This window comes from Xyrauchen texanus, chromosome 26 (assembly GCF_025860055.1).
Source record: "Xyrauchen texanus isolate HMW12.3.18 chromosome 26, RBS_HiC_50CHRs, whole genome shotgun sequence".
Classification (NCBI taxonomy): Eukaryota; Metazoa; Chordata; class Actinopteri; order Cypriniformes; family Catostomidae; genus Xyrauchen; species Xyrauchen texanus.
In genome coordinates, this window is record NC_068301.1 from 12,030,018 (window position 1) to 12,057,650 (window position 27,633).

The following is a 27,633-nucleotide window of genomic DNA, read 5'->3' on the forward strand; positions in this document are numbered from 1 at the left end:
TATTATTCTTCTATTTAGCATATGTTCATTTCTTGCACTCAAATCTGCTATTAATGTACAAGAGAAATTAGGTTTAGAGCTGGACCTCACATTATCCGTTTCCTACTGTCCTCAAATTCAGCACTCATTATTTAGGGTATAAATATATAATTTCTTAACTCATTTGCTATTTTTAAAGCATATATTCACAGATTTTTAGAAGATTTGAATAGCACATCAAAGCATGTTTAGTCAAGACAAAATTTCTTGATTTTTTTTATTCCTTGAAAAGAAAAGAAATACCAATTACTACAGAAAATAAAAGATCTTGATGTCACAGAAAAACAAACGCAATTTAAGTCTGCTTTCTCAAGTACATTGAATTTACAGGCATTCACAGACACTCACACTCAAAATACAGACCTGTCAAAGTATGCTCAGTATATAAGAACACAGGGATATGAACATTCACATCAGACCATAAGAACACACAATCAAAAAAAAGAAAGAAAACGTTTTGCACACAAAATTCCATGATGACGCAATCTATGATCTCAACAGACTTTAAAATGACTAGAAAGTCTACAAATTAAGACAGCTACTACACAAATCCTTTGTCAAATTAGAGCTGCTCTTCATCTGACCAGCACTCAGGTGCTTATTTTTCCTGTTGAACAGTGAATTTACATGTACTTGATATCTTTAGAACCGATAAACTCCAGGCAAAAAGACAACGCAGCCAGGATCTTCTTAGTATCGTCCTGCAAAAGATAAAAGTTGACATTCCTTAGCATGAGTCTGTAATTAAAATGTCCATCACATGGTACACGTGATTCTGTGAGCTAGCCTGTGAATAATGCTCATCTTTTTACAAGGTAATGAGTAATATTCTCTAGAAGCTGTCTGTGGCTTATCAGGCAGGCATTCATTTGGGCATGTCATGTGTGGAAAACTTTGGTTGAAGGCATTTAAATCCGCACTCACGTGGGCTGTATGAGCGAGATCTTGAACGAGACCTGTATCGGCTGTAATAGGGTGATGGAGAGCGCCTCCTGCTGGAGAAGAGAGGAACTAGTCAGAAATCATATGGATTGTCACATTTAAACACTGAAAAATTATGGTATGGCATAGAATATGATATATCCATCCATCTAAATATATATATTAGACGGATATATAATATTGTCATACCATAATATATATATATATATATATATATATATATATATATATATATATATATATATATATATATATATATAATTTTCCACATTACCTGCATCTGTAGTCATACTCGTCATATCTATCATAGCCACGATCATAATACGACTCTCGTCTGCGCCCACCACTGCTGCTGCTGCTCCCACCTCCATTCCTAAAACACAATCCCATTTTAAGTGCTTTTAAACACACTGTGTCTATGCAAACTAAAACTTATTGCCAGTCATGTTAAAGTGTAACAATGAACTGCTTGTGTGGAGGTGAATACTCACTGTGTGGGGTGACCCATGTAGATGCCTGGTGTTGGGGTGTGTGGACGTTTAGTGATAGAATAGTCCACTCTGATGCGTCTTCCATCCAGCTCCATGCCATTAGCTCGCTCCATTGCCTATAGTGAGGGACAAATGTTTTTTTTTTTTACACAGGACATACACCCACAAGTGCACTCAAAAGTTATAACGCTTTAACAGTCATGTGTCATACAAGTAGTGCTCATGAGGTGAAAACTTTGTGTGACTTTAACAGTCAAAATGCCTGAAAGTTTAACCTACAGGTACATCAACTCTTCCAAAACCTAGCAAGCTGCCTACTTTGACAGCTTTATAAGACTAAATCACATGTATCTTGCCTTCTTCATGAAATAAATGAATGGCTTGCGACCAGTTAGATGAATTAAAAAAAGTTCAAATTCAATTAATTCATTTTGTTTTACCCAATATTTATGTGTTCTACACATTTTTATTTTAAGAGAGCATCACTTGTTTTACACAGCAGCATGTTGTGCCTTCTCATGCATTTCACACGAGTAGCACTATTTTGTTTGGCTTGCCGTGTTACTGTCTAAGATCACGTCCACACTAATCCAATTAATTTTGAAACAACCATTTTCAGTTTTCTAACATCATCGCTGTCCAAACTATGTGGTAATGGAGAGCACTTTCGATGGGGAAAAGCACCATTCTAGCAAGGATGAGACATAAGCAGAGACTATTTAGCAGAGACATGCCACATCTATTAAAATGATATATGGTAACGGATGTAGAATGTGAAGGTCCGCTTTACAGGTAAAAGAGCCAATCGTCTTTTAGTTACACATTTCGCCTGACAAACAGCTGGAGAGCATGCATTCGCATTAGCAAGACAAGCCAGGAAAATTGTGTTTTTTGCGTAATCTGAGGTAAAGAAGCTCTACATAATTAAACCAGTGTTGACCAACTGTTTTGGAGATTTTGGTCTTTCCCCATTCAAGTAGATAAGAGCTGAACTTGAATCCCCCTTGTTTACATAGAAAAATAGCTGCCCAGCCTGCTGAAGGGCTTTCCAAAGATGACTGCCGAGTAGACTGACTTGCTAAAAAGACTTTGGCATAAACATAGTGAAATGAATGAGTTTAAGCGAAAATGTAGTAATGTGGACATGGCCTAAGAGCATTCCAAAGCATTCACTTCTAAGAGTGGTCCATCTCAGTTAGGATGGTGGTACACCCTACACTTACACCCTGTCCACATCAAATCCGAGTGGCACGGCACAATGCGACAAAAGCAAATTGCTCCCATTGTAATCAATTATGCCGTCTGGATGCATCTAGTGTTGACAGCCTCAAAGGCTTTATGACATCGTCTGGTCTAGATATGGTGCATCATCCAAACAAATACGTATACTTCAGTTTTGATGCGTATGCTTAGCGTCCATGTCCAGTCAAAAGGGAGCCCGTCAAAGTATACTTCATTTGACTGAAAGCACATTCACAGGTGATTGGTGCATGCTCGCTATGACTGCCATGCGATACTGGACTATTTCCCCTCAGTAATTTAGATACAAAGATTCCTTTTTATTACTTCAGACTTAAGTTATACAAATGCAGGTAACTTCAGACCTCCTCACAAGTGCTCTTGATGTGAAACATCCACTGTTGTTGTTTCCACGATCATCTCTTGTTTAGTGGCGATTATAACTTCTAGCACTTCTTCATGACAGCAAAAGGTCATGTGTGAGTGTTGGCACCTTATTGACCCAATAATTCCAGGCGCATTATGCATGTTCAAAGACACGCGATTAGAAAAAATGGGCTGTGCGCATTAAGTGCTCAAGCATTCAACTGATGACGAGATTTCCGTCACACGTCCTGTATGCTGGCGCTCAAGTGTTTTCATCTGACCGAATTATACTTTGGGCTTTAAACTTATGAGTGTGTACATGGCCTTATGATGTGTCATGTCAGAATTACTGTAATTATGAGATGGCGATGTGGAGATTCCACTTGAAGCTGTTCAAGTCCTCGGACCTTGGTAGTTCATTTCTATTCCAACGCTCAATGCCAAAACAGCTTTGTTGTTGATAACAGCAAAGTACTTTTCACTATCTTCATTCAATAATTTTAGCAAAATGCTTAAAGAGCTCCAGGTAACAAAAGCATATTAAAATGGCATCTTAAACAGAAATTTGTTCAATACCTTTAACCGTTGATGCCACTACCATATTGGTTCTTGTTACATCATGACTGTCAAGTCGGAAGATGATGATTTCAGAGATGACCACTTTTGTGTAATTATGAGTTCTATGAAGACGTTAATGCTTTTAAAAAGTCAAAATCTCGTAATTCCGACATGTGAATGCAATATTAGGCCACGCCCACACAAATCTGTTTGAAAATACAAACTTTGCTATGTTTACACCTCTCATTCACACTAGAACAGTGTTGTCCTTTAACAACAACGGCTCTCCATTACGGCATACTTTGTATATTAGGATTATTTTAGGAAACTGAAAACCGGAATAGTGTGCTTAGAAGGCAGCTACCCATGAAGGCAGTAGATAGTAAATAAGGCTAACTAGGTTTGAAAAAACAGCTGTAGTTTTCCCCAAGTTGTTACAAAAGAAAATCCCAAGTTGTACTCAAGCTGCCATAAAGAGAACCACTAAACTGCTTGGCCTCTGATCCTGTCTTTGCAAGTCATTTAAGAATTATTTCCTGTTGGGGGACTTACCTCTTTGGCATCACTGATGCGCTCAAAGTAAACAAAGGAAAAACCACGAGAGCGTCCCGTACGCTGGTCGTAGACAACATTGACACCAGCTAAAGGACCGTAACGTGAGAAGACCTCTCTCAGGTCTCGCTCAGTTGTGTACAGACTCAGACCAAACACGCCCAGACATGTGTTAGGGTCTGGATTGGCCTGTAAGAGAAGTGCGAGTACGGTGATAAAGATACAAAATTCAGCAACATCAGATAATTGAACAGTACTCAAATACAACATTGATCCTTCAGTTACTGATTGTGACATCTATGTAGCTTTGACAAAAACGCTGTGCAATACAGGCTTATAAGATTTATTCCAAGATTCTAACATTTTGTGGCCTCTTTGTTTGTTCTACACCAACAAAATTATTAATAATGTACATATAAATCATTATATAATATACATATAAATCATCATTATATAATATATATGTACACACACATATACACACACATCAACAAACCTTTAGCAAACATTAATACTTTTACTAACCAGGACAGAGGTAGAACAATTGTTCTCAGAGAGAAAAAAGTATAATAAAAGTGTACAATCTCAACTTGCCTTTACTCAAAGTGTGCTGCAATTTTTCACACTATTCTGACCTGCACTGCAAGTTGTGTCTCACTGAGCACATTCAAGACCACACAAAATATTCACATGCAATGACATTTCTGGACGTGATTAAAAGCATCTCAACATTTATTTTCTTATGTAATAACCAGATTGAGTTATCCAGTGTTTGTTGTTACACCCCTGAAGAAATGGATGTACCTGTGACTTTTCAGGAAATATTTCACTTTTTCTGGTGGGGTGCAGTAAATCAAAATGACTGCTTAAATTCCTGACATTTCTCCGGTTAACTGTGTGACAGCATTTAATAACCCCGTTGAAATTGTTTTAAAGAAAGGAGTGATAACATATTTTACAAGTTGATGCTTACCATACAACAAAACAATTGTTAATTTTCTACGTCATCACAATATAAATATGGTCATTGCATGAGCTGCCTGCAGGGCCTTCATATTCACTTCAGGAGGACAAACCCATTTTTAAAAAGCAGAAGTCACCACATGGAAATCTTAACCCTTTTAAGGGCAAAATGGAGACCTACTTGTTCAAAAAGGTAATTGTTAAAAGATTAAGGAAGGTCCACATACCCTTTCGTCACCATGACTGTGCGAGTCTTTTTTGGAGTCATGGCTGTATGAGCTCTGTTGATGTAATAAGAGGGAATGAAAGGGATTATTAAAGACAGTCATGCTTGTCCCCGTAAGGCTGTTTTGGGGATTTACATGCATTTGGTGCAAAATAGAATCACACACACCTTTAAGAATATCAGTACAAACAGATCACTTTTAATAAAGACATAACATAGTCCTGGGTAACATCTCACAATAAAGTTGTACAAGTTAACATTAGTTAAGGAAATTGTTAACATAAACTTACAATGCATAATACTTTTAGGACATTAATTTATCTTGGTTAATTGAAATTTCTACTTGGAGTAATACATTAACAACATAAAATAAATAAATGTTACAGTGTTTCCTACAGGAATTTAGCTTTTGCTGCGGGGGAAAACGCCTCGCCTATATTATATTATACTATATTATTTTGTTTATTATATACAAGTACAAATTTAAATTTATTTAAAAAATATTGTAAAAGTAAACCAATTTACTTCAGACAAGTTACTTGTCCACTATATTATGATACATTGTCACAACGCACACAATTTTAGTTGTCAGTCATTTAATTTGACAATTCTTGATACCAGCTTCAATAACAACAAATAATAAAACATTTCTTTATTAATTTCTATTAAGTAATATTCTATAAGTTATTTAATTTGATTTCAAATGTTACTAATTTGTAAGAATTTCAAGTTCTCAAGTAATTATTCAAGACTAGTGAACAATCAGTAAAAAGTAAACAGCAATAAAAACAGCAATGAATAGATATATATTGATAATAATAGAACACAAAAATACAAATTTCAAGTAAATATTCAGAATAAAATGTGATATGAAATTACTACTGGTCTTCAATGTATGATTATTATACTTTTTAAAGCTACTAAAGTTATTCACTAAAGAGCAGTGAGTGGTTTTCTCATTATGGTTGTTCAATTATTATGTTCGTTCAATTATTAAGTTCATATCATTATGATGACACATTAGACGGCAGCAGGTATATTAGCTCACATTTACACTTACAAGTCTGACAGTTTAATACAAATCTGCTTTTTTCCTCCACTGCTTACGTTCACTTCAGACATCACTCTCCATATACACATGAATACCTCACTAGACGGGCATTTTGTCATAAGTTGACACAAGCGCTTATCTGGATCACCACAAGCGTTCTTGAAACACTTGCACATGTTCAGCTCACACACAAGCTGATCGCTAGCGAATTATAAAGATATGCACTCTGGATTATTATTAAGTATATTAACTTTGTAATATGTGGCACAGGCCTAAACAATATCACAAATATAGCCGGTAATTTTTTTGTTATTGAAGTTGTGAACAATGTTGAGCCCTAATTACAAATGTATTCTAATAACAACATTATTATTATTATTATACAATTAAATATTTCTCTAATAATTTCTTAATTTGTACACGGAATTGCTAGGGGATCTGGTTAAGTTTTATTTTCTGTGTGAAATCACGTTAACAAAAGCCTTTGAATGAATGCCTATGAATTCCAATATGGTAAAACACCTGGTATTATGACATTTTCGATTTGTAATTTTAAAGTAACTTGTAGTGGTTAGTTAAAGTGAATTTAGAGCATGTAAATAAAATTGAACGCAACATCCATTTTCTTGTACATGAGATGAGATTAGTGAAGGGAGCACAGACAGAACCACCACACATGCGCTCAGAAAATAGTTCCGTGGAGCAGCGCATGCAGACTGTTTGCTTGATTAGATCACAGCACTTTGCAGTTTAATATTCATAAGGGCATATCTTGATTTCAAATTTATTCAATGGATCGTTCAGCCCTACACTGCATCAGAAAGATATGCTGTTTTGGCATTCTTTTGCGGAACGGTTCCTTTTTCTCTCATCACATTGAATTCAGCAAGCTCACAATTTGAGTATCATTCTCTTGCAGTGGCGCTGGAGATTCAGTAGTGGCAGAGCGCCGCTGCTAGATAGCGGTGCAGGAAATACTGATATGTTAACATATTATGAACAAAACTTTTTACAATATTATATTTATACAATTTCATTAAATATATTGTTCATTGTTAATTAATGATACCTAATTCATTAAAGGTATAGTTTAATCAAAAATCGTTCTCTCAACATTTACTCACCCTCATGCCATCACAGATGCCGATAACCGACTGACTTGTGCTAAACACAAAGATTTTTAGAAGAATATTTTGATGTCTGAGGCTGTCAGTCCCCAACATCTCCTTGTGCCCGAAGTCATAGAGGTTTGAAACAACACGAGGGTGAGTAAATTGAGTAATGTTATAACATTTCTGAATTTACAAAAATAGGCCACCTGGGACCAAACATATCTGAGTTACAGTGATTTAACATCAGCTGTGACCCCAAACCCCCGATACTCACCCTGCTGCCATTGTGTCTGCGGCGGTTAGACATGGGCGATGTGCTCTGGCTCCTCTTGCGGCGGTTCTCAGGGCTGTAAGACCGTGAACGAGACTTTTTCCGGTGAGAGCGGGAGTGAGATCGCGAACGGCTGTAACGACGGTTTGAATGCCCACGTGAACGAGACCTGGAAAAGACCGAGATAAGAGACACATGGACAAGCCCCAACAATTTAAGACATGTTTTAAATTAAACATTTTTTTTGAGTCATGGCCACTTGCCGTTTAATCGGTATATGAACTAACCTGGACTTAGAACGGGATCGGGATCTTGAATCAGAATGCTTAGATGCTCGGACAGGGCTGGGAGAGGCAGACCTGCTCCTCGACTTGGCACGGGCGGGACTGCCCCGCTCCGATTTAGATGGCGAGCGGGATTCCTAATGTCACAACAATGTGTTACAATATTTTCAAGTCAAATTTTTAAAAAGCAAGCAAACTTGCACACTCACACTATATCTCACAATAACACAATCCAAGCATTCACTTTATTGAAGCTGTGGAGGGAAGTGTTAGAATTACTTTAACTTAAATAAAATGTTTAAAGGGTTCATGACATGCCTTTTTTATTATTTTAATATGTTCCTTGAGGTTCAGATTACATTTTTGCACAAAAAAATGTTGTTTTCATTCTGACCCCCTGTCAGAAACACTTTATTTTGGTGACGATTCTCCTTTAAGACAACAGTTACCACTCACTGTTATGACTGGCTCTCTGCTCTAGACTGGTCTGCTCTCTCTACTTGCCATCTCACTGCTATTGGTTGGGCTACTGAAGTGATAAGGTAAAGCAGGCATTGATGTGTTGTTCTGGAGACGGTCAGATGCAAATTCCTACCACAGTGTGACATCACAATGTGGAGGAAGTAGGGAATGAGTCGTTTTAGCAGCTTGGTTTCAACAAAAGTTTTTTAAGTTCTGAACTTACAGTATGTTTTCATAGTACAATGACTTATGTTAAAAGATCAAGGACAATTGTATTCCTCATGTCATGACCCCTTTAACACAGTTACAGAAGTTACAAAGACATCACAGGTCTTTGCTATGCTAAATTGTTTTCTTTCCAAAAGCACCATATAGTACAACTACAAACATGCAAATCATCATCAAGAAGAGATTGTAAAGACACTTGGAACACAAATTTGGCATTTACTTAGCCTACGGACTTATTCATTCTTCTGTTTTCAGAATACGCTATTCCTTTCTCTCAGGCATTTTATTCTTCGGTCTTCATTTGTTCAGTTTTCATTTTTCTCTCCTTTTCATTTCTTCACCCCAATCTGAAATCTCTTTTCTTTTTTCTGCTTAGACACATATTGCGAGTGTGCTTCTATCTGATCAATCTTCCGTTCTTTATTTTCCCCATCCCACTTAACCGTCTGCTCTGTAAACATTTTCAAAAGCCTTCTTTTATCTTGAATATTCTTCCACATTCTTGGCCTTAACTCTTCAAATCCTTCACGACCAATAACCTTAATGAAAAAAGAACATTCAGAGCAATTAAGATCAAGGGAAATTTTGAAATAAAATGGGATTGAACTATTCAAATTTCACTACTCCTTTTGATATACATGTTTGTTATATAACACAAGAGACAGAGGGTAGAGAAAAGTTGAGAAATGCTGTGGAAAGCAGGAAAGAGAAACCAAAAGTACTTAAGTTACTATTGTGTGATTTTGGAGGCTATAATTGACCCTAATAGATTGACACTGGTTATAAAAAATCTATATAAAATCTTAAAAAACAATGCAGTTAACTGCAAGTTACCCCAAGTTATTCAAAACAATAACTTGGGGTAAATTAATGTCCAAATCAAGATTGCTCTAATATAAAACACACACCAGCAGGCATGCAATTATCAAAAGTACACGATTAGCTGAATATCACATATTTATATCAATACATACTGGTTTACATCTCAGGAAAAAAAAAGGGGAAATTACATTTGTTTAATATTCATCAGATTGTTTTTAAACCGAATAATTTAAACAGGATTTCTAGATTCTTGCTGTACTGAAAATGTTGATTTGCGTATCATTATCCGATGATTATGTAACAAGCTAATCAGCCAGTTCTGTATAGTAAACAAACAAAAGAGCTGCTAGTTGTTCAATAAACCGAACATTACTGCATAGCGAAAGGAAGATTTTTTTTTTAGGTGAAGTGCTTATTATGAACACGTAAAAAATACTTACCCTCCTTTCGAAACGCGTGTCCTCGACATCGCTCATTTTTAAATATTTGAGAATCGCAAAAGGAGTGAAAATGAAAATATTCTTCGCCAAAGACTTCCGCTTCTGATGTAACTGCAGAAAATGGCTGCCCAGCACAAGCGCGTGGTGAAGGATGTGAAGAAACTTACTGAACAACGTCACTTCCGCCTGAACTGATTGATAGATGGATGGATGGCTGGATGGATGGATGGATGGATAGATGTGCCTGAAATATACAATGTTGTTGTATCAACTACCGAAGCAATACCATTTTTAAAGGTGCACTTAGTAAGTTTTTGTTCATGTCCTCTTAGATTTACACAGATTTTTCAGTCATTTTGGCTATGTTAATGCCAACGGCATAAATTTAGCCAAAGGTGTGTATTTTGGGGGGGAATTTTGATATAATAAATCTATAATACATTGTGTTCACAAAATAGTTACACTCAGGACCTTAAGGACAAAAAAGTCCCCGTTGAAACCCATTAAAACGCCAATATTTGATCCCATTGCCATTAAAGCATAACATCACGAATTCTACGATATTATGCTTTCATTCCAGAGCACTGGCTTCCTTTATATATATATATATATATATATATATATATATATATATATATATATATATATATATATATATTTTTTTTTTTTTTTTCCAACAGATGGTGCAATTTTTCTCATGTTAAGGCCATTGGAGCAAATACATACTTTTTTCCTATTTTCTGTTTGCTGTATTATAGAGCACTGCAGGCCAGTTTAATAAATTATGCAGCTGAAACTGTGTAGATGTGTATGTCAGAGTGTGTTTTTTATGTGTTTATTGAGAAATGTGTGTGTGTTTGCGTACAGAAAACAACATTGGCATTATGTAAACAAACTGCCATTTAGAGGGTTAAAATCCTGAAAATGAATGAATATTTGGCAGACATTATCATTATCAAAAATTGAAAGTGAAAAATAATATTAATATATAATATCATTATGGCAGTTTTTTGTCCTCTAAGGACCTGAGTAACTTTTTTTAAATTGACACACAGGGGTTAAGTGAGTAGTATTCGACTAGGTATATGATCCTAAAGTGCCAGCCCCCATGAGGGGACCCCCTCCATGATGAATAAAACAGTTTTTATAAGGTTAGTAATGTGACTGGAGTCTTTATCTCTTGTAAGTAGTCATGATTTTACACATATTTTTTAAATAAGCAATTTGTTTCATTGGGAGTAGACCTACAGGGAAAAAATTGTGCAAAAGCCTTTATTCATTTTTAAGGTATGAGCAATAAAACATAGTGGAACCATTTCATTTGGGCCACCCTGTCGTTATCAAAGTACCTTGGTATTGCCAGCTGATACATCACTGTACCATGGTATCACTGTAGGACATTTTCAACCTTCGCTTACATTGAGATATCAGAAATTGTAAGATGGGGTGGATGTTTGGACTCAAAGGGAGTCAAAGTGCAAATGTATAATCTCTGAGAAAATCAGCATAGAAACGTTCTCGCAAAGACACCATCTCACACCCAGTTGAGCAAGAATTGCTTCATTGTTTCCTTCTCATATTTGTTCTCTCTCCTTTCCCCTCATGTCCCTCTCAACTCAAAATCACCTTTAAACACACTTTCATCTTGTAGGTAACAAATGTCTAATTATATGACTGGCTATTCAGGTTTCATATAATAGAAAAGGTCTCAGTGTGACTGGTACAATGTTCTCATTACCTTAACTGTAAAATACATGATAGCACAATTTTGAGAATTTAGAGGAATTCTGAGGGCTTGCCAACATCCTGTATGCAGATAAGGTGTGACCCCAATATTTCCAAACCTATTCATCCCCAAATTCTTATTGTCATTCCATTTGGTTGTGGTCTGGGTATTTAAAGGGCACCTATTATGCCCCTTTTCACAAGATGTAATTTAAATCTTTGGTGTCCCCAGAATATGTCTGTGAAGTTTCAGCTCAAAATACTCTACAGATAATTTATTATATCAATAAAAACAAGCTGTTTGTGTGTGTGTGTGTGTGTGTGTGTGTGTGTGTGTGTGTGTGTGTGTGTCTTTAAATGCAAATGAGCTGGTGTTTCACTCTCCACTTCAGTTAACTTGACATCATAAGCAATCTGACTGACAGCGAAAATAGTGGTGTTCAACCCTTTATGTTTGACCGGAGTCAGCCACTGATGAGACCGAGACTCCGTCAGAAGTAAAAACATTGAGAATGAACCAGGAAGTTTCCGAATGCTTATTTGATACATTTATTTAGCAGTTTTGCAATGATGGATGAGCAACAAACACACACAAATACTGTTACAACGTTCGCTAAGCGCTATAACGAAACATCACACACAAACAAACATGTCCGTCTGCAGTGTCCGTCAACAGTCGTGGGCAGGGCCTGTACAAAGTGACTTCACTTTGTACAGAATCTGCGAACGGATTGTTCAGTGCTTATTTTTAATGGGGATTAAAAAAAAGGGGCTGGGTGGATAGGGTGGTTGTGTACACACACTGCCAACACACATTTATGTTCAAACATTTTCCCCTTTAAGGAAATTTAGCACATTATTCATTGGAATATTCTGTAGCCAGAAATCCCTGTGGTGCTTACACTACATACTTTCCTGAAGAACTTTGCATCTACTCTTAAGATTCATCTTTGAGCATTATATGTTTTGTATTGATTATTTCAGAATTGATTATATAATTGGCTTGATCCATATTTACCTGAGTAATAAATTGTTAAACTTGATTCTATTCTGACTTATTCTGAAATGATTGGCTTTAGAAAATTACATAAAATTCTTGTTACCATAAATCTGTGATCAGGGTTATTACATACTAAGACCCAGTATTTGATGGAGCACGAAGCACTTCACCTGGGATCTTAGCTTTCTGATTAACCATTTGGCTCTAGTATAGTGTAATATACTGTAAATGCTAAAGAAACTATTTGGTACAATTTAACGTTGATCGACCCATCCAAATATTATTAGTCACTACCCCAGTTTAATGTTAATACTATTCTTCACAAGTGTAATAGGAAAGTATAGAACTAAACAAAGCTACTATTTGCATAATGGTATTGGTCAGCCTATTTAAACTGTATTATTAGTCGTTTACCTCTGTCTAGAGATATTATTGCATTAATTAAGTGTATACAGATCTATAGAACTAAGTTAGACTACTATTTAGAAATAGAAAAGCTATGGTAGCAATCATTCTAAATAGTATTAGCAATTTACCTCTGACTAAAGATCAAACTGAGTTTCGTGGGACCCCTGCACGTGGCCGATAAGAGGCCCTGAACGTCAGAATTCCGAATGAACGAGAGCAATTTAAATGTTTAGAATTGACTAGAATAACTATATATCCAAATCTAGATAAGATCTCAATTAATGATCAATAATAATTGGAATCTCAACCTAAAATCAAGGTCTAATATAATTGGAGTCCTATTCAATTATTAATGGAGTCTTAACTAAATAAAATAGATATGAAGCTACAGCCACACTTACACGAAAAAGACGAATGTGCAGATACCTTAACCACTTCCCTGGATTCCGCCGTTGGGCCAGCGAGGTGGCATTTTACACAACAGAACTCTTAAAGATCTGGTACATATTTTATTATATTTATTGGCTTCAGTCGTGACATATGGTGCACAATTCTTTATGGAAAGCTAACTGCTGCATTCAGCTTTGTTGGTATTCAGTTCTATGAACTGAAAGCAACTGAGGTATATTACCCCATTCTTAAATTAACCAACTATTCACTGAGTATATAAATATTCTTTAGATTTGCTAACTTCCTCCACTGTTCAATAGATAAAGCACAGCAGTATGTGGAATCCCAACAATTCATCTCACATGTAAACCTTTGCTCTGGAATCCATCTAAGTGCACTACACGCTGTTAGCAACTGTAGCGGTGGAGGTTATACTTTTACTTGTGGAGCCTTTTGCAGATATATTATGAAACACTCATTCTGATATCAAAAAACACTCTTCCGTTTAAAAGGTTCAATATAGTCCCACTACTCTCTCAGTTCTAAAATTCCATAAAGCGTATAAATTATAAAATATTTTGTGATCCATGAATAAAAGACAAAACATTCAAGCTGAAGCTCATGTGAACAAAAAAAAAAACATGTCTAAAAGCTGCTTCAGTCTAAAAAAAAAATATATATATATATATATATATATATGCATTTTTCAAGTCTTTTCTGTGGTGGCACATAAAATGTCCATGGCCACCATTTATTATTTTAAAGAGTGCTGTCTATGTGGGCGATCAGGTGATTGTGGTGGAAACTGAAGAGGGTTACTTCGCCTATCTGGCGGATGGGAAGGCATGTTGCTTTTGATGAGCCTGGAAACAGAGACACCTGAAGCAAGGAGTGCTCCAGCACCAGCAGCAGAACGGGACATATTGTGCATTGATGCATTCACAGCAGCATCCACTTTTCCCTCCAACTTCACCAAACGATTGAGAATATCATCCAAAAGCACAGCAATTGTCCTCTTCAAATCAGCTACAGCAAAGGAAGAGATCGTAAAGAAATATTAGGTATAAAAGTAAAGCTCCTATCTGCTTAAATGGGGAAAACAAAATCTCCAAAACGATTGGAAAATATTATGATCAAACTACATATTTCAAATCAACAGTAAAGTCTGACATCAATGGTATCATAAATTGAACTTCTTTAGCTCAGAACACGTAAAAAACACTATTTTTCAGGTTGATCAAGCTGAAGCACATTCTCGAATTAACTGACAGGTGATCTCTTTATCTAAAAGTTGATTGGGTCTTTTTCTTGAATATGTAATTTTCTACACCCGCCATATTGGGCGTTCCAATTTCTCCCACTCGTTTTAATACAAGTGGTCCGTCTTAGTCTCTGAAAATATCAAATAGCAAATCATTAATGCTGGGTATTGATACAAATTTCCCGATTCGATTCCGATCCACAATATCTCGATTCTATTTTATTCCAATTCATATGGGTATAATTCAGGTATAATGTCAATTTTGCAAACATATTAAATAAATTCTCTCTTAAATTCAATTATACAGGAGACCTTCTATTTAGGTGCATTACGAATATATTAATTTGACCAATTATATTTGAAACATTTTTCATTCTTTTGGTCACATTTTGTATCCGGAATTCTGTTAAAAGCATCTGTAGATGAGCACATATTAATGAGAGAGGACTCGAATGACTTTATCTTATCTGTGCCATGCATGATCAGAATTAAATGTTTATTTTTTGTTGTTTTAGATCAACAACTGACCATAGAGAACAGAAAGGGTATTAAGAGACATTATTCAATGACAAATCGGTTGCTTGGATCTCATCTTTGGACATGCAGAACAACATTAATACTCAACACACAGTGAAAGGATCTCGCTGCTGAATACTTCACCACTATACTTACACAACAACTGGTGAGTGAAATGTAAACATTTACCAGCCAGCTGCCAAATATATACATTTTCATTGCATAACGTGAAATTTGGTGGCAAAATTGGAGTGATTACCTCTCACTGTAGAGGAGGGTTGCGCATAGAGTTAAAGATCGATGTCGGGATTGAAGTATCAATGTCAAGATCGTTCAAATGAAGATCCTGATGCATCAGAAAATCTTATTTTTAGACACCCCTACAAATCATGGTTAATGAGTTTCACATAAATTCAGTTCACTGGCTAGTTTAAAAAAAGAGCCCTTCGTTATCTCCCACACAAACGTAATTTTTCAATAGTAGAGTAGACATTTCAAAACAGAAAGTTAATTGTTTAAAATGTTCAATTTGAATTATTAATAGTTGGTTGATTATGTGACCTTTCAAATCTATGGTTTTAAATCCTCACCATATCCTGCCATGGAGGTGCCGTGGGGCCGTGAGGGGTTCTGGTTCTCCTCGCTGAGGACTTTGACATAGCGATGGCTGAGCTCAAGAATCTGTTGGCGGAGTTCTGCGCTTGTCTGGCGGCGTGGTTGTGTGACGGTGTAGTGAAGCAGCAGTAGACACCAGGCCAGGCCGAAGAGCACCAGAAATATGCTCAGTCTGTGAGACATGCTCCTACGCAGCAGACAACCCAGCATTGCAATTCTGCAGGCCAGCTGGGACCCGTGTTAAGGGGAAGGTGTGGGGACAGGTTTAGAAGAGGCCAGCAGGTTCAAGATTTGGAATAGGATGTCTTGAAAATGAAACAAAATGGAAAGTTAGAAGTTAGAACTGGGGAGACTTTTCATCATTAGGGATTACTGACTCCAGACATTTGTTTAGCCATTTTGCATAGAAAATGGTGAAGGTAAAGTCTCTAGCCAATCTACTGCTACAAGGACCTACTGTAAATACCATACACAAAGAACAAGAAAATATATGTAAGATTAGTCATAATTTTTCAGCTTCTTTCCAACAACTGTCAGGTTGTTCAACAAACACTCCTATAGTATCCATATTGTTTAGAAAGTGATGCAACGTAATGAAAATTTTTGGCCAATACGATTTTAACAAAAAACTATAGGCCCATACTGAGATTTTTTGCCACTCACTTTATTTTGTAATCAAATTTTACTTCAGAATACTGCTTAAACAATTTACAAAGAGGTACAAAAGCTTTTTAACTCTTCTAACAATAAATCATTTCAATTGAACATAAACTAAATCTGTTGATCATGACAGGCAACATTTTTAAATAGAGCCATAATAAAAAAAACAAAATGATAGAAAGATTAAAATAAGATAAAAAATACCTAAATATGAAAAAATGTTTACTTTGTACTTCTAAAACATTTTTGCACGTATGTTTTTGCAGTTTAATAAAAAAATAACATGAGAAATTCATACTATGCATATGTTGGGCAATTCCATGGAAATGTCAAACACATCATGGAAAAATAAAAAGTTAACCAAAGAGTTTTCAAAGTGTGTTTTACATGTGTTATTAATTAATTATAAAAAAAGAATAGTTTTTTCATATCTGCATTTTCATGCTTATAACCGAAACACCGATGGGTTTAATTTTATCAATAATTGGCAATGAATATCGATAAATATCGGCAGCCGATACTTTGGTGCAGTTCTACTTTTAGGTATATTTATCAGTCTTCACTAAGCTGTACCAACAACGATTTCCACCACCCTGCTTCTATTACAAAACATCTCTTCCCATAAAACTGAATCAGATTTTAATGCAATTTATACAATGCAGTTACACAAGGTTTCACATTTCAGTTTGCATAAATAAAACACCACACTTTAGTGAACAGGGAGTGAAACACTTTGTTAGAATGAAGGATGCAGAGGGAATTTGAGCTTTTTGTCTCTGTCATCATTGCCTTTCTCTAAGGTGACATTAGTATTCTCCACCCAATCACAAAACACTCATTGAAAAAGGGTTGACCTATATTAAAAATGCAGGACAGAGACATTTGACCACTTTCAATTCTGGCCTCAATGCTCTATAACACAAAAACGAGAAAATGTGAATATTGTCAAACCGAAAATTCTGCATTGCTGCCCATTGATTATATCATTCAAGATGAGATGATCAAGCTTGTGATTGTACAAACAAAGAGTTATCAAAGTAAGGTTGATTGACTGCGCCACCCTGACTTATCAGTGTTGCACAATAATTATTAAATTGAACAAGCAATATTCATTGCAGCACCATTTAAGACAGCAGCTCTGGAGGCCAGAGAAATTATTTGCTTAGAAAGAAGATCAGGATCATAAGTAATTCAATGACAGATAGTTATAATTTAACTCCATATAAATGCTGATGTTAACACAGCACATGCCATGATATTGAGTAATGGCGACAGGAAATGTATAAAGATTAAACCACAACCAGTGAGTGATATTTAGGATGTTGCTTAAGCAAATACACTTGAGCACTCTAGTCTCACGCATCTTCTACACACGCTAATCGTCAGGTTTTAACAACGCTCATTTGTGCGGCTATTTCGCATGGGCCGATATGATAATGAAACAGAAGACAGTAACACATCTAATGATCGCACTTTATCTGTCATAATTATAATTAAAAAAACATAAGAAACTCAAAAAATACCTCAAACACTCTGATGAAGGTGACCAGATTCGTGGACTCCACACTCTTGGCATCTCCATTTAACGTTTGCATGTCTGCCCTGGCGAGTTAACTTTTCATAACTTTCATAACTTCAAGAGAGATGAGTCTGTAAAAAGTACATCACGAAACCTTTTTGAGCTACAGCATCTTGAAATAAGAGAGAGAGAGATAATCATCTAACGCCTCCTGAAACTAGGTAGTAAAACAGACAAATTGTCAGTAGTTCCCTGCGGTGACGGTGACAACACGAGCTGTTGATGTTGCGTGCAACGTCATGTTACGTAGTCACGTGCTACCCGAAAGGCATGGGCAGCATGGGAAATGTAGTCCACAAACCTTAACCGAGATTAAAAGATAATGACTCCAGTAAAATGGTTGCGTGAGAGTATCTGAGAGACCATTTATATTAAACGTTTTATTAGTCTACTACATAAAAAATATTTAAACAAAGGCCACATTAATTGATGATTCATCTTGGCTGGAAGCGACGTTGCTTAGAAACACAGACAATGCTTCACGTAAACAAGCTCGTGCAGCCTCACTGTAGTTTTTAACAAAAGGCGAAACAGACAAGACAACAAAAAGAGGCTTACAGTCACTGAGGAATGGAAACGACACACTTTGGCAAACATGCAAGCAATGCAGTAGATGCCTATTTAGAATACAGAAGGTGGGTTGATTTTAGGTTATATTTCTTTTTTACCTATTTCATTTCTGTTTGTTAAAAAAATTAAGCAAATGCCCAATTGTTCATGCTTCCCATGGTATTGTTGGTCAGCTACTCGAGGGGTTTTCAAAGGTTTTGATACCAAGGATCCCCATAAATTATGGTCCCCTGGCAAGAGACCACTGTGAAATAAATAGCTAACGTGATTTTACAAAGACATATTGTTTGCCAAATGTAATCATTGGCTTTTATATGGTGAATGTTCTCAAGCTAAATTTAAAATTATATTTGGAAAATATTTACTATTTATGAAAGGTATAGTTCACCAAAAATGAAAACGTCCTCATGTTTACTCATCCTCATGCCATCCTGGATGTGTATGACTTTTTTTCTTCTGTTGAATTCAAACGAAGATTTTTAGAAGAAAATTTCAGCTCTGTAGGTCCATACAATGCAAGTGAGTGGTGGCCAGAACTTTGAAGCTCCAAAAATCACATAAAGACAACATAAAAGTAATACATAAGATTCAAATGGTTTAATCCATATCTTCAGATGCAATATGATAGGTGTGGACAAACAGATGTAATAGTGATGGGTCATTCATTTTGAACTAATCTTTTATATGACTCTGGCGAACGAGAAGTCTCAGAGGTTGATTTGTTCATTTTGTCATGGATGTGCAAAATCCGTGTTGGTGTTTCGTTCATTTGACATGGTACAACCGCATAGTATCTGTACAGGAAACAGAAATTATTAGTTCACCTCACGAATGGGTCTTCAGAAATGAGTTTTTCGTTAATTTAAGAAGTGATTGCTTCATAAGCTCAAAGTTGCTAAATTAATTTATGTCATACTCCCAACCTTCCTTAAATTCAAGCGGTTAGTTATTAGGTTTTATTTTTGTCCTTGCACTTACCCAAAGCATTTTGGTGTCATATTGTATTTTCTATATTTCTTGCAGTTTATAACAATGTGAATATTTCTGTAATGATGGTTCTTTTCCTTAACATTTAATCTGATAATAAAGTGTTATTTGAAGCTTTAAACATTATCAATATGATGGGGAAAATCACATTCATCAAGCAAGATGCCTTAAATTAAAGCCCAGTTCTAAACTGTGTATAATGGATTTACAATTTTTATCTTTTCTTCAAAATATATCATAGACAAAAGCTATTAGAAAACCCCATATTATTTAGATTTTGACTATTTAATTGATTTTGAATCAACCATAATTTATTTTCCACTCATGATGCATCCTCTTGTTGTATGATTTATGTACTTAGTCCTTAATGTGATCTGTAGACCCAAATCAAGTATGCCTTACAGAATTACTGATAATCATCTAAGACCATTTCACTTTAATTTTACACTTGGCAAAAATTCTTGTAAAGCTTGAAAATAATTAATCAATTATTAATGAATTAATTAATTAATTCTTGTGATTATAAAATGTAATTTAATGTCACACTACATTTTTTGAACACGATGCAAACAACTGCAAAAGAATGAACTGTGAGCTTTGAAGAGAAAAATAATGGAAAGACCAGTAATTGTCTCTCATGAACTAATTGCTTGTCTTCTATGCGGAACTTAGTGGTCACGTGATAAATACCAGAGAAACCAAGGTGAACTAATCAATTCTGTTTCTTATTCAGTTCTGACAAATGAACAAAATGAATTGAATAAACATTTGTTCATTTTGCTGAAGGATATTCAAAGATCCAAGTGAGTAAAATGATCCGATTTCCGATCAATAATATTTAAGTAATTTTTTTATTATAAATTCTCCTCCCTGCCCAGTAGGTGGAGCTATGCACAAAGAATGTGAATCACCAAAAACAAAAGAAGAAGAATGTGAAAGTGTGTATGTGTGTATATATATATATATATAGTAAAAAATATTGACCCACACCTATCATATTTCTTCTGAAGACATGGATTTAACCACTGGAGTTGTTTGAATTACTTTTATATAGTCTTTATGTGTTTTATGGACAAAAAAATTCTGGCCATCATTCACTTGCATTGTATGGACCTGCAGAGCTGAGATATTCTTCAAAAAATCTTTGTTTGTGTTCAACAGAAGAAAGAAATCCATACACATCTGGTATGGCATGAAGGTGAGAAAATGTTAAGAGAATTTTTATTTTTGGGTGAACTAACCCTTTATGTTAACAGACTGTGTGCCTTCTTTTTTCTTTTAGAGTAATGTTAGATGTTTAAAGCCAAAGAGCAGCAATTTCAGTTTAATTCATATTTATTTGTAAAATGCTTTTCACAATTAATATTGTTTCAAAGCAGCTTTACAGAGTATACTGAATTACACAACCCTTTGTTCTTAGAAATAAGATTTTGTTTTGTTTTTTTGCTGTTCTCTTAAAAAAAAAAAACTAATAAAAAAAAAAAACTCCTTCGCTACTCAACTCCAAAGTAAGTTTTGCAAAGATGTTGTAATTCTCTATCATTGAATATTTGAAAAGGATTGTAGGTGAAGATGATGGAGGTAGGCTGTTTTCAGAGGATGAATACAAAAAATACAAGGAGACAGTGGTGCCACGAAGAATTCAGAACCGACTTTATGTCAGTTTTGGCGTCCCTGGACAGATAGACTGCAAACTCATTGGACCAGAGACACCTTGCTTTTGTACACACAGGTTTGCATACACACTCCTACACATACATAAACAAGTACATACATGTACACATGTAGAAATATATTCTTTTTACATGTTTCTATTTCATTCTCAGGTATAAACAGCACTGCACAGACTTTGAGGAATTGCAGAAGGAAAGGCCTATATTCTTGCCTTGTAGGGTTAGAGGTTGTCAGTGCGTATCCTATCAATACATTCATATCAACGGCTCTAAGCCTGTGCGCTGCCAATGCAAGCACACAACCAGTGAGCACAGTGAAGCTAAAGAGCACCGATGCAAGAAATGTGAGTTTTGCATCACCTATTAGCCTGGTCAAGTAAATATTGTTAATCTTGTTGCACCTAAAGCACAAATAAAATAAGCCTCCGTTAACCTTAACATTGTTTGTTTCCATGTGTCTACCTGCAGGCACTCACTGCACTGGCTATCGAAGTCCATTCACGTGTGGATGTGGTCAACCTGGATATGCCCATGTGACGCTGGTTGAAACCAGGGAAGAGCGCATGGCACGGGGTTGTCCAGTGGGCACAGATCTTCCTTATGCAGCCATGGGAGGCCTGACTGGGTTCAGCTCGCTGGCAGACGGCTACCTAAGACTGGATCCCAGTGGCATAGGTAATGCACTTCTGAACTGCATGCACATGTAGCCTACATGTCACCTATTGCTGGGACATCATAGAACAACACCACAACAACAGGATGTTTGCATTTGTACAGCACCTGCTTGAGAGTCAACGTTACACTTATCTTTATTTTTTACACAGCTCTCTGGAATACTTGATTTTGATTGGTCACTTACAGAATTTTTTCCATAGCATCACTATAACTAACTTCTCATCCGGGTAGTGTATGTTTCCTAAATTGTTGTGCTCATGTTCTGTCTCTTGCCGGCTGGATTTACATTATCCCTTACGTATGTTGCATTTCAAAAACATGTCGATATACAAATTGTACATCGTGTTCAGATTGCTTAATTATAGGATATATGATGACTCTATTGCATGCATGTATTTATATCCATTTTTTCCCTTACACAGGACCTCTGTCATCTAGTACTCTGAAATCTGACCAGGACCTAGCTCACGTGTTTGAGAGAACAAATACAACACTCACCGAGACTACAGGTGAGGCCATCTATAATACTTAGTGACAATTCATCCAAAATTGAAAATTCTCTCATCATTTACTGACCTTCATGCCATCCCAGATGTGTATGACTTTCTTTCTACTGCTGAACACAAACAATATTTAAACAAATATTTTTAGAAGAATATTATAGCTCTGTAGGTCCTTTCAATGCAAATGCATGGGTACCAAAAATGTAATGCTCCAAAAGGCACATTAAGGCAGCATAAAAGTAATCCATAAGACTTCAGTAATTACGTATATCTTCAGATGCAATATGATAGGTGTGGGTGAGAAACAGATCAATATTTAAATCCTATTTTACCTTAAATTCTCCTCACTGCCCAGTTGGTGGCGATATACACAAAGAATGCGAATCACCAAAAACAACAGAAGAAGAATGTGATATATCATATCGCTTCAGAATATATGGAATTAAACATGGGAGTCTTATGGATTACTTTTATGCTGCTTTTATGTACTTTTTGGTGCTTCTAAAGTTTGGTCACCATTCACTTGCATTGTGAGGACCAAGAGAGCAGAGATTTATTTTATTTTATAAAAATCTTTATTTGTGTTCTGCAGAAGAAAGAAAGTCATCCACATAGGGGATGGCATGAAGGTGAGTAAACTATGAGAGAATTTTCATTTTTGAGTGAACTAACCATTTATCGACCATCATTTACAATGGCATTGATATTTTAAGCTTTTTGAGAAATGTAACCTTTTATAAAATTACTGAATAAAATATTTATCCCTTCTGCTTTGCTAACAAGGAAGAGTAATTGAAAGGAAAGACAGAGTAAGTTCCAATACCATTTCTCAAAGACACCATAGAGAAAGTGTTTCATTTTGTTCTAATGAAGTCATTTTTCATCCCAGTGAGTTCTAACCAGAGTCTGAATTTGCCAGTCTAATTTTGGTAAAATATGTAATCTTTGATAACTCTAATCCCACAGCACATAAAGCGGAAAGAGGTCAAACAGAAAATGTAACCAAGGAGATGAAAACAAAGCACCCATTCTTCTAGCAATTTACTCTTGGTAGTTCTAAGAAAGCTATATCTTAGATGTTAATTCTGCAGTGCTCACATGCTTAGTTTTAATCACCATTCTTTTAAAAATCAAATGTCGTGGGGGCCTGGGTAACTCTGCGAGTATTGACGGTGACTACCACCCCTGGAGTCGTGAGTTAGAATCCAGGGCATGCTGAGTGACTCCAGCCAGGTCTCCTAAGCAACCAAATTGGCCCGGTTGCTAGGTAGGGTAGAGTCACATTGGGTAACCTCCTCGTGGTCGTTATAATGTGTGGTTCTCGCTTTCAGTGGGGCACGTGATGAGTTGTGTGTGGATGCTGCGGAGCATAGTGTGAGCCTCCACACGCGCTACGTCTCCGTGGTAACACGCTCAACATGCCACGTGATAAGATGCATGGATTGATGGTCTCAGACACAGAAGCGACTGAGATTCGTCCTCCACCACCACGAAGACTTAGAGCGCATTGGGAATTAGGCATTCCAAATTGGCGAGAAATTCAATAAATTAAATTCAAATGTCGCACATTAAACAATAGCTCTAGTTTATGTACTTATTAAAACTATGCTATTATATATTTAAGTGGCTGACAATTCCCTTTTTTTCTCAAGATTTTAGGTTAAAATGTATGGTTAATATTTATATGCACGTTTATAAGGGATGTGTATATTTTACATACTCTAACTGTGAAAATATGATGTAATCACCTTTGAGCTTTTTGCAGTTCACTTAAATGGCCCTGCAAGGTAACAATGCATATAGTCAAGTTTAAATATTCTATAAAGTCCCCCAATTAAAGAGATAGTTCACCCAAAAATTATAATTCTCTTATCATTTACTTATCCTCATGCTGTCTCAAACTCATATGACTTTTTTTCTTCTGCAGAACACAAACAAAGATATTTTGCAGAATGTATCACATGTTTTTGTCCATGCAATATAAGTCGGTGGGTTCCAAAACTTTCAAGCTCCACAAAGCACATAAAGGAAGCATAAAAGTTATCCATACGACTTAAGTGTTTTAATCCATGTCTTTTGAAGCGGTATGATTAATTTGATTGAGAAACAAAATCGTAACATCTGGACATCATGAGAGAAGCTCGTTTACACACTTCCTCCACACCCAGCTGGGCAATTATTAAAATGTAGATGTGAGTTGAAATGAAAGTCATTGACCTTGTTACGTTTCAAATTAACTGTGGTGGCCAAAAGGTTGATAGTAAACACTAGAAAATAAAAAATGCAATGTATTATTGATGTGTAATGATACCAGGATTGAGGACCTGGTATAGTGAACTAAAACCAATTGTTTAGCTTCAGAAGACATGGATTGAACCACTCAGGTTGTATGGATTACTTTTATGCTGCATTTATGTCCTTTTGGAGCTTGAAAGCTTTGGACCACATTAACTTGCATTGTATGGACAAAAACAAATCATAGACCTTGAAAATATCTTTGTTTGTGTTATGCAGCTAAATTAGGTATGCAAATTTAAGACGATATGAGGCATGAGTAAATGATGAGAGTATTATAATTTTTGGGTGAGCTATACATTTAATATGAGATCATTACTAGTTGTAGATGAAGTATAGCATGCCACATTTCAGGACAATAGTCACTGTTTAAAATTACATGTCAAATACCTATTTATGAATTAGGATGTAATTATGTCCCACACAGTATTCACTTTCAACCAATAGAGGTCAGTAGTGACATATACCTGCTTCGATTCACACTATAATTGACATGACTGCGAGATTATGGCTTTGTATTCAGTGAATCACTTTAAATTGCTCTACTCTACTTGGGTATGTTCAGAACAACAATAGCAATTAAAGTATGTAATTAAAAGATTGATTGTACTCTATTGATGAGACACAAAGTGTCGTGTGCTCTGTGAACTAGGTGAGCTCCATGGCTAGCGTTTAATCGTTTTCTTCTCAAGGAGCAGAAAGAAAGAAGAAACAATTTCACCCCCTAATCTTTGGTACAGTTCCACAAGAATGATTTGCTGTACTGTATGTACTAGGCATGGCTAGTTCTGTCTTCCCCTGTGTCTGAATGTGTGACTTGTATCTGAAATTATATTTTAATGTGTTCTGTGTTTGTATTTGTGAGTGTTTTATGACTCATACTAAGCTCTTCAAGATTCCATTTGATTGGATTTGTTACGACTTCCTTTTAAAATGTTCATACTCTCTTCCTCTGTTCTGATATGCATCTCAATTGCTCTTAAGAACATCTGTCTATCTCATGAAATGTGCAAATGCGTATGTGTGACCTGAGAGACTTGTCTTTAAGTGACGTAGACTATAGAAAAGAGACCAAACACACACTGTTCTCATTACCACACTTATAATACTCGTGGCTCATTGGTGGATTTTTCATCGCCACCAACACTCTGAGAATACCTCACTGGTTTATTTAGAAATCTCTTTTGTACCGCCGCTCTTTGCCCGGTCCTCTATTTATATTAAGCCTCATTTAGATCATATTATATTATACACTGCGCTCCTCTCTACCTCTCCAGATCTTTAATCCATTCTGTCTTTTTTGTCCCCCTCCTCCAAATCCCTCAGCTCCAAATCTGTAGTTGCATAGAAGAGTCAGTTAAAGACTGAAAGCAGGAGCAAGGAAATGCTTGCGATGAAGTGGGTCTATGTTCATAGATTGGCAGGTGTTCATTAGAGTTGGTCAAAGGGAAGCATAGTGACATATATAAACAAAACGAAATGAAAGGTTCCTTAAAGGCCCTTTAATGATATTAATAGTTGGATTTAGAACTACCAAAAGATTCCCTTTTATGCTTAAATAGTTCTTTGTGTTCGGGTTTATGGTTCTTACTCCTGTACTGGAACCTACAAATTAATGGAACCATTTTTCTTTATAATGTATTCACTCATTATCATTAGAATGATTAAAGGAATATTCAGGTTTCAATACAAGTTAAGCTCAATCGACAGCATTTGTGGCATAATGTTGATTTCCACAAAACATTTTTTCTAATGGTCCCTCCTTTTCTTAAAAAGGCAAAAATCGAGGTTACAGTGAGGCACTTATAATGGAAGTGAATGGGGTCCATTTTTGGAGGGTTTCAAGGCAGAAATGTGAAACTTATAATTTTATAAAAGCACTTACATTCATTCTTCTGTTAAAACTTATATAACATATTATTTATGTCTATACATATGTGGCTATACATTTGAAACAGTGAGTTTTTTAACATTTACAGATTGGCCCCATTCACACCCAGAAGAAAAGGAGGGACAAATCAAAATGACATTTTGTGGTAATCGACACAATGCCACAAATGCTATTGATTGAGCTTAACATCTATTGAACTTGAAATATTCCATTAATATTGTATAATGTATTGTAATATGTATTTATCTACATTTGTATTTGTATCATTAGTAGGTGTGTTCTCTTTCCTTGGACACCTGATGTCTTGTCCATCAATGTTATAATTTGTGAAGGAGGTTAAATAAAGATATTTGTTAAGGAGATTGTACTTTTATTATTAAAGACTTCATTTCTTACTCTCTTTCATTGATTCATCTCCCCCTAATAGATTAAGAATAACTGATTCATAAAAATGGAGTACAAGCTTACTAATAAGTCATGAGTTTTAAGTCCTGATATATATAAAAACATTCCTTTTATTGTATCGTTTAGTGTTAGGTAGACAATAACTCTGTGGCCTTTTGTCTGCATGCATTTAAATAACTAAAAGAATTTAAGTATCTCAGTTTTCTAATCAGAGTTATGCAATTTTGCTAATCAAAATGTGTTCCTACTAGAAGTGATTTGTTGGCTGGAACATTGCTTAATTAAATAGGCCCACACAACACGCATGCATGCACACACGTGCACACACACAAATACAAACATACAGCACTGATAATTTAATAAGCTTTAAATAATCAAAATCTCACTTTTTCCTCTTCTATTCATAAACCTCTTTCATTTAAAAATATTAAAGT

The 27,633-nt window shown here is 35.7% G+C and overlaps 3 protein-coding genes across 7 annotated transcripts; 1 reads left to right on the forward strand and 2 right to left on the reverse strand.

Annotated features, from left to right (window-relative positions):
* Positions 1 to 223: 223 nt before the first annotated feature.
* LOC127619599 (transformer-2 protein homolog alpha-like) lies at positions 224 to 10,185 on the reverse strand. 2 transcript variants are annotated; one of them, XM_052092493.1, is made up of 9 exons: positions 10,047 to 10,185; positions 8,098 to 8,231; positions 7,814 to 7,979; positions 5,378 to 5,431; positions 4,188 to 4,376; positions 1,473 to 1,588; positions 1,256 to 1,354; positions 964 to 1,031; positions 224 to 740 (listed from the first exon to the last, which is right to left on the reverse strand). In XM_052092493.1, exons 1-9 carry the CDS (start codon positions 10,080 to 10,082, stop codon positions 730 to 732), a joined length of 873 nt encoding a protein of 290 aa, XP_051948453.1. In that variant the 5' UTR covers positions 10,083 to 10,185; the 3' UTR covers positions 224 to 729. The 2 variants fall into 2 exon arrangements, with proteins under 2 accessions (XP_051948453.1, XP_051948452.1); XM_052092492.1 differs by having other exon boundaries at positions 964 to 1,034.
* A 2,118-nt stretch (positions 10,186 to 12,303) lies between these two features.
* ccdc126 (coiled-coil domain containing 126) lies at positions 12,304 to 18,410 on the reverse strand. Its single transcript, XM_052092499.1, has 3 exons — positions 18,145 to 18,410; positions 15,937 to 16,266; positions 12,304 to 14,595 (listed from the first exon to the last, which is right to left on the reverse strand). The coding sequence occupies exons 2-3, from the start codon at positions 16,169 to 16,171 to the stop codon at positions 14,324 to 14,326; spliced, it is 507 nt and encodes a 168-aa protein (XP_051948459.1). The 5' UTR covers positions 16,172 to 16,266; positions 18,145 to 18,410; the 3' UTR covers positions 12,304 to 14,323.
* A 117-nt stretch (positions 18,411 to 18,527) lies between these two features.
* On the forward strand, positions 18,528 to 27,147 carry LOC127619601 (protein FAM221A-like). 4 transcript variants are annotated; one of them, XM_052092495.1, is made up of 7 exons: positions 18,528 to 18,835; positions 21,316 to 21,489; positions 21,584 to 21,774; positions 21,899 to 22,105; positions 22,528 to 22,614; positions 23,392 to 23,417; positions 23,575 to 27,147. In XM_052092495.1, exons 1-7 carry the CDS (start codon positions 18,771 to 18,773, stop codon positions 23,608 to 23,610), a joined length of 786 nt encoding a protein of 261 aa, XP_051948455.1. In that variant the 5' UTR covers positions 18,528 to 18,770; the 3' UTR covers positions 23,611 to 27,147. The 4 variants fall into 4 exon arrangements, with proteins under 4 accessions (XP_051948455.1, XP_051948456.1, XP_051948454.1 ...); XM_052092496.1 differs by having other exon boundaries at positions 25,556 to 27,147; XM_052092494.1 differs by lacking the exon at positions 23,392 to 23,417.
* Positions 27,148 to 27,633: the final 486 nt, after the last annotated feature.